Source organism: Sander vitreus, chromosome 21 (assembly GCF_031162955.1).
Source record: "Sander vitreus isolate 19-12246 chromosome 21, sanVit1, whole genome shotgun sequence".
Taxonomy (NCBI): Eukaryota; Metazoa; Chordata; class Actinopteri; order Perciformes; family Percidae; genus Sander; species Sander vitreus.
The window spans coordinates 3,057,467-3,065,295 of NC_135875.1; the positions used below are offsets into that span (position 1 = coordinate 3,057,467).

A 7,829-nucleotide genomic window follows, 5' to 3' on the forward strand; every position below is an offset into this window, starting at 1 on the left:
TGATGAATTGTTATGGATCCCATAGGCAAGTCCCGCCCCAAGAAACAGCTCGATTGGTTGGGGTTAGGCATTGACCTCAAGTGATTTAAGGTTAGGATAGCCGATTGGTCAGGGGATAGGACATGAATAAATCGGGTTACGTTTCCTCGCGTAAGCATGGACGCCTGGCCAATAGTAGTGTGTGAATGCTATTGAAAGGCGGGTCTTGCCTAGAAGTTGCGTGGGTTCCATAATAACGCGTCTGTGAGTGGCCCCAGCCGGGCCCTCGTCGGGGAAAAAAAGACACGCCACCGGGCTAAACAACTTTTCTGGGGGAAACCCTGCTTCTAATTGACTAAATAAATGTCTTTTTTCTCCTCAGCAACATCCCTTCTTCACCTCCCATGAGGCCAAAGAAACCGACGTGGCCAGCTTTGTGAAAGTCATCTTGGGGGACTGAGTCGCCACCCTTGCACAGGAGGGAGGGAAGATCTGTAATAAAGAAAAAAGAAAATACAACAAACAAAAAGCATCCAGCCCCCTGTTACCTGCAGGGCTCCGCCCACCCCCAACCCCCTCCCTCCAGAAACAGACGGACGGAGCCCAGAGGAGAAGCTGATCAAGCAGAACCAGGAGTTTGTCCCCCACCCCGCCCCCCTACCTGGCATCTGTGTCCTCTGTACATTACCTGACATGGGAGGGATGTTGGGGAGGGACGGGGTGCCTCACACATAATCTGGAATTATTTAAGATGTCCGTATGCAACAACAAAAAAAAAAGTCCCTCTTTGGTAAGATGTGTCCCACCACCTGCTACGCAAAACGTTAGACAGCGAGTTCTACCGTGTGGAGTTCAGCCTGTCGTCACGGTCAAACTCACGTTTATTTTTTTTGTGCTGAATAACAGAAGCGAAAAGAGGCACACATTATAAAAAAAGAAAAAAGAAAAAAAGATGAATGATATAATGCTATCTATGTATAATCTAAATGTTTGTATACTCAAAGCAAGTGTTGCATTGGTTTATTAATTGACTGCATGTACAGAATATATCGCTGGGTGAAAACAGGCTCCGATGAGGAACAGTTGTTGGCTGCCTGTGTGTGTGTGTGTGTGTGTGTGTGTGTGTGTGTGGCTGCCTGATTTTGGATAAAATTGTGATTTTTGTGCACAGAGTGGAGATGATTTTCTCTTGCGATTCCTGTGGTAATGAAGTGTTTCCTCTGCAGTCTCATCATGCCTGCGAGAGTAGTCACGCTTCTATTATTTATGTTTTTTGTGTCCAGGCGGCAGGATTATTGGGTGGTTGCCGTGGTACCTTCATATTGTACTTGGTTGTAGCGTTTGGATGCAGTAGGTGGTTTGTCCGAACACAGCGTGCACAGCACATACATTTGCTCATTGTGTTAACATCGGAAACAGGTTCCTTGCTCACAAAAAAAAGTGAGGCTTTTTTTTCAAAGTTCCAAAAAAGTTTTGTCAGAACTTTGGTTGGATTTATTTCCTTGATTCTGACTCATTTCGTCATTGATTTTTGAGACGGCATTAAGGGCCCAACAAACAGGGTTCAAGGCACAATTTTGGACCAAAATTGTTTCTTTTCAATGGACTCACAACGGTGCCTGCTTCTCAGTGGTTTGTGGCGTACAGGCAGGGAGTTTTTCAGTAGTTTTTGTAGCTTTGGTACCTTCGTATTGTGTTCTGTCGTGGTTCAGATGGCTAACTTTGGTTTGATACATTTATTATTCTTGATTCTGACAATGACAAAGGTCACACCGCCTTTTTAAAGAGTGACATTTCTGTCTGAAATTTTCAGTCGAATCTCTGCAATCGGTAGATTTGCCTTTGGGTTACAGAACGGGAGTCTCTCACGCTGCGGAGCAGAGGAGGTTCTGGTGGATGGGAGAAAAACATGTTCTGGTTTATTGGCATTTCTTTAAACCAATCAGAATCGTCTTGGGCGGCGCTAAGCTCCACATGGAGCCGCTGTAAAAATAGTCGTGCGAGAGAAAACTCAGATTGGACAGATAGTCTAGCTAGCTGTCTGGATTTACCCTGCAGAGATCTGAGGAGCAGTTAACCATAGTCCTCACAAATCCACCAGAGGTTAGAACGCCAACACAAAGAAAGCGGACGGAAACAGACATTGGCGAAAAGACACGCATCCGGTGGAATTTCCTGCGTCACCGGAGCAATCCCGGAAGTGGAACGTCGAGGATGTAGACTACATAACGGTAACCCAATGACCCGCAAATAGTCACTATGTCGCCACATATTTTGTGCAAATGAATTGTGCTGTGCCACTCTGTGTTGTGACCTGTTGAATCCGGGGTGTGCTTTGAAGCAAGCTAGTTGGAATGACGTGTCGTTCCAGCGAGTGTTTTAAAGCTGTTCCAAGTGGCCACACATCAAGGCAAGACGAAAACCTTACCGCCATAGACAGGGAAGAGACGTGATGAATTGTACTTACTAGGGCTTTATGGGGCACACCTTCAGACAGGGTGTCCTCGAAGGCTTTCATAGTGTTCCACTCGGTGGTTTGCATGAATAGCGACGGAAGTTATTTCTGAAGATTGGAAAGAGAAGTTTTAATCAATTGAAATTGCCGGGGAGTCTCCCAATCACGATGTCCAAAAAGAAAGTGAGGGAAACACCCCATCACGTGTTCATTAGGGCTGTGACATAACTATTATTTTCATCGATAATTTTCTCGAGTAACCAATTGTTTGGTCTATAAAATGTCAGAAAATGTGGATCAGTTTTCCCCAGAGTTTACTGTCACAGAGGAGAGAAGAAACAAGAAAATATTTATATATATTTAAAGCAACACTATATAACTTTTCCCGCTTCGGTCCCCCTACAGGTTGGAAGGTCTGTAGTTCGAATTAACTGGACAATGTAATGTAATGGACAATTCCGCTTCCAACCTTTAGGGGGACCGAAGCCGGAACGGTTACATAGTGTTGCTTCAATAAGCTGCAATCAGATATGTTTTTCATTTAAAAAAAAAAAAAAAAAAAAAGACTCAAAACCGATTAATCGACTATCAAAATAGTTGGCGATGAAATTAATATTTGACAACTACTAGATTTTATCGATTTAATCTTTGCAGCTCTGGTGTTCATCGTCAGATGTGACGCTGTCACTCGTGGATGCTATTTTAGGGGAAATTAGTTTAGTGTCGTTCTTAAATGAGCTTAGTCTGACACAGCGGACCGCCCTGCTCATGCAAACACACTGGGTGTAGCGAGATTACACCGGTGCTACGAGGCCAAATTGTGATTGAAGTCGGATGAATCATGCAGCCCTACATGACACACACACACATTTTGAAGTGAGGTGTGTGTGTGTGTGTGTGTGTGTGTGTGTGTGTGTGTGTTGACATTGTGGTCAGTTGTGGGAGAAGATTGCCCGTCTTCTCCCTGTTGTCTGTACTGAGCCAATCTCAACCCTCTACACTCCATGTTCAACATGAAAAGAACTGGACATTATTGCTATTATTAATATTATTAATATTATATGAATTATTGTTGTGTCTTATGTAGATCCAGTTTTTATCCCCACCCCCCTCCCCAGACATATTTACTGCAGTTTCTTTTATTTATTACAACTGCTGTTTTCCCTCTGAAAACTTGAGCGATCCATCAGAGACTTCTTGTGTGTGTGCGTGTGTGTGTGTTTGTTTTTCGGTTCTTCTTGGCTCAAACACATAAATGCGTTTAAACTGTAGCCTTCTATGTGCCTCTGTATAGAAAACAACTACGAAAAGTAATATGTTGTAACAAGGATGCTGCAGTGATCTCTGCTTCTCCCATCAGATCAGCGTCCTCTCGCTTCACACTCACGTGATCAGAATTCCACTTCCTGTTTGCTTTCATCACTTTGTGTTTCTCTGTGGACATTAACAGTATTTCTTATTTCTTCAACTCATTTGTACTCATCTCTATTGTTGCCTTGGCTCTTGGCTTTTTTTTTTCTTCCGCACGTTGGTTTCTGATGGCAGGAAGCTTCAGGCTGAATCCATAGAGCTCAGCTGACGCTTACGACGAAATGGGAATCTTGAAAATACTGTAAGTGGCAGGATGGCAGGGTATTGTCACAGTTGGAAAGAATGGCATCCTCTTCTTGCCTATAAATGTTTTGTTTCTGGGTTATCACTTGATGTTTTGATGCATTTGTGTCCGTCTTCAGTCCATTTCCGCTGAGCATTGTTTGACTGTGTCCAAGGGGTTTGATTGTTGCTTTGAAGCTCAATCTGTCATTTGAAAAAGACAAAAAGGATTGTAACATTGCAGGACACTACCACAGATTTTGAACATGAAAAATACATGTATGAATAGATTAGATTTGTCTTTTAGTCATGTGGTCATTTACAGAAATAACGCCCTAAAAAAAAACCTTCAGGTACCTTCAAAACAGTCCAACAGTGTGTAAAATAACAGGGATTGTTCTTGTTTTTTGGGGGCATTGGACCATTTTCCACCCTCTGCATATTTTTTACCTTATAAAATAGTTTGGGTATGAATTCACTTTCTCTTTTAGCTCCGTTTTCTGTGTCTCCACCAACTCCTTAGGGGACTATCTGATTCTTCAGTTGCTTAATGCTCGCCTCGGCTATGTTCACCAGCTAGCTCTCTAACTTTGTTTCTCTGCCGTTCAGTGCTGAGCAGGTAGCGTACAGTCGGTTTTTTTAAAGTTTTTTTCAAACTAAAAATAGCTGCCTGCTGCTGGAACTTTAACCCTCTGAGGACAAAAGACGCACCGGCGAGTCCAAGTATGTTTGACAATACTCCTACTCAACAAGCGATATTACAAAATTTAATTTTGGAATTTTTTTTTACTATTTCATTCATATATTACGCTACGTTTGTGAACCCAAGATTTTTGTAAACTCATTTCAAGCACCAAAATAATTGAGTGTAGGTTTGTTCTCACATTAGATTTGAGAAATCTTTAAAGCAAACATCAACTTTTCAGCTTTAGGACCAAATTATCTCTTTAAACATTGCTCTGGAACAAATGTGGGCCTCACTATACAGAAAGCTGAGTTTGTTCTGAACATTTTGATATGAAACACATGGGGATCCGGTTATATGCAGATATCCTTAAAATGTGAATTTAAAAAGGAATATAAAAATGTCCTTAGACCTCAGAGGGTTAAATATAAAAATATTGATGAGTGCAGCTTTCAGTAATGTTTTCTCACACTGTTAATGGGTTTACTTTATAAATATATAAACAGCAGGAAAATAGACAGAGAATTAACATTTTTAATCATGTTCATCATCAATAATATTTTTAGTCGGCAAAGTCGTCAAACGCAGTAAATGTAGTTGTAGTCTCGCGTTGCCAGACCCTCCTCCACAGCGCTGCGGAGGAGGGTCTGGCTAGTCCACACAGCATTCCGGGATGGGAGAAAAACGTGCTCTGGTTTATTGGCATTTCTTTAAACCAATCACATTCATCTTGGGTGGCGCTAAGTGGCAGACGGAGCCACAGTGCCTCTGCTAAATAGTCTCAGGAAGGAACTTGTTTTGGTGGAACATGTGTACATTCAAAAGTAGTTTTAGTCGTGCAACAGAAAACTCAGATTGGACAGATAGTCTCGCTAGTTAACTGCTCCTCAGATCTCGGGTAAATCCAGAAGCTGTCTGGATTTACCCTGCAGAGATCTGAGGAGTAGTTAACCTCATAAATCCAGGAGGAAGGTGACGGACATCCGGCCGAAATGAGGGACATCCGGCGGAATTTCCGACAGCACCTGAACAATCCTTGAAATGTAACGTCGTCGATACAGACTACTGTAGTCGTAAAACACAAAAGGATTACAGATCGGGCCTTTAAAGAACTACACCAGGTTGTACTGTCTGAGGTTCAGTATCATCATTAGCATTTTTTATTTCTTGACATAATATTCTGGTTTTGTCACCATTCAAAAAAATCCTTTTTGTCCTTTGTCCAGTTGGTTTAAACACGTTCAGCAGGGGGTTTCCTGTTTATAGCAGACTAACTTTCCTTTCACCCTTCACACCATAATCTGCTCCCAGCTGGGCTTTTAGCTCACTGCCCACCAGGTAACTCCTGAAAGTGTCACCAACAAAACAAATGGCTCGTAAAGCTTGCCTTTGCCCTACGAAAGTGTCACCCTCCTCCATTAGTTCATCTCTTCGTGGTTTCCAACCTTTTCACGGCAGCCGGCTCATGCGGTGGAAGTGGTTGCGTTTTCACCCCTATGTGCGTCTCATTTTTCCACTTTCATTTGCAATGAAGCTGAGTCAGAGGGTAGGTGGCAAACTGTCAGAGAAACTTCACTGCCAGCCACCATAATGAGAACCTCAAGGGCTTCCTCATTAGTATGTTTTTGTGCCAAAGATGGAAATATACTCTTGAGAAACTCTAATTGCCCTTAGTGCTCTATTGCATGATGAAATTAGACAAATTCAAGTCACACTTCATTCAGCCGAGTTAAATGTTGTTTAGGTGCGGCAAGGCCCCTCACAGGTTCGTCGTGTCCGTCCTGCATGCTGTTAAAGCTTTAGTGCGTATTTTTTTTATATTAATGAACCTCCGTTTAGATTTAAGCCATTGCCAAATGAGTTGATACAAAGCTAATTAAGACTATCGGCTCAACACAACTCTCACATGACCTCTTTTTAATCCTCTGTGTCCTCCTTGACTACTAGCAACTGCGTGGAGGAGGGGTGGGGGCGTTGCGCTTTCACGGGAGGCTTGTTTCATGTGTTGTCATTACTTCGAATTCCTAAGCACCTGAGGATCTCATTATGAGAGCTCTACCAGAGTCCTCTTTGTTAGTCAGATAATCAGCATCACTTTTTAGTTATTTAGCGAGAATGACCAAAGGGAGAGAGAGCAGAAACGCAAGCTTGAGATGATCCTCCGCTGAAAAACGCTCCCATAGGTCGTTTGTTCGAGCAGCAATTACGACTCATCTTTAGGTTTATAGTGGCGGCGCCCTCTAGCGGCCGTAGTAGTTACGACAGGCGCAAAGCAGGAAGTAAGGTGACACAGTATAAGAGCGCCACGTTCCTCATAAGGAGGCAGGACGGGGGTGTTGGATGGGTCAAACAAACACAGGACTTTCACCCAGGAGACCATGGAGTCCCGTTTAAAAAAATTTAAGTAAACGGCAAGTTTTTTTTTTTTTTGTAAACATAACCGAAGAGTTTTTGTGCCTGAACATAACTAAACTGCTACCGTTTCACAACGTTAACGTGTTTAAAACGGCGACCGTTACATCCAAAATCGTGACCGACGGTCTCTGGTTTAGATATGAGGATGGAAAACATTTCTGTGGGTCGTATTAGAGGGTAGAAATAAACTATAAAATCTACAGTATATCGGCCTATGGTTCGAAGGACTTGTTGAGAATTCAGGGGACGGGGAGTCTTTGAGGAGGGGGACAGTGTGTGCAGCCCTCCTGATTATTGCATGTTCCCCTTTCATACATGCATCATCACCTGCATGGTCTCACAGCAGTGATCTGACGATGCTTTTCTGTGGTAAACATTTACATTTAAACGCTTCTCCTCTTCCGTCTTTGTGAATGACGCTTACACACAGTTTTTTTCCTTCAGTTCCTCTCTGGGACACTGACACTGCATGTTGCTGTGATGTTTTGCGCTGTGCTGAGGATCACACAGTCACATTTTACGTGAGCTACTGTAGAAACCTGTCGTTTTGAACATTAAAGGTTGCGGCCTAGGTGGACATTAATTCGGTTCTAAAGTGTTTTGGGCTTTTTGAGAGAGAGATTGGAATGAAAAGGTTCTGATGTTGTTTTTCATGAAATTGCAATATTGACATTTTTCAAATAGTAGCTGTGTTTTCCTCAC

General features: G+C 42.7%; 1 protein-coding gene across 1 annotated transcript in view; it reads left to right on the forward strand.

The window, feature by feature from the left end:
- map2k6 (mitogen-activated protein kinase kinase 6) overlaps positions 1–7,147 on the forward strand; it is a 41,352-nt gene extending 34,205 nt beyond the window's left edge. Inside the window, exon 12 of the mRNA XM_078279997.1 lies at positions 362–7,147. Coding sequence (XP_078136123.1) covers positions 362–439 — 78 coding nt within the window. The 3' untranslated portion in view covers positions 440–7,147. The remainder of the gene's footprint in view (positions 1–361) is intronic.
- Positions 7,148–7,829: the final 682 nt, after the last annotated feature.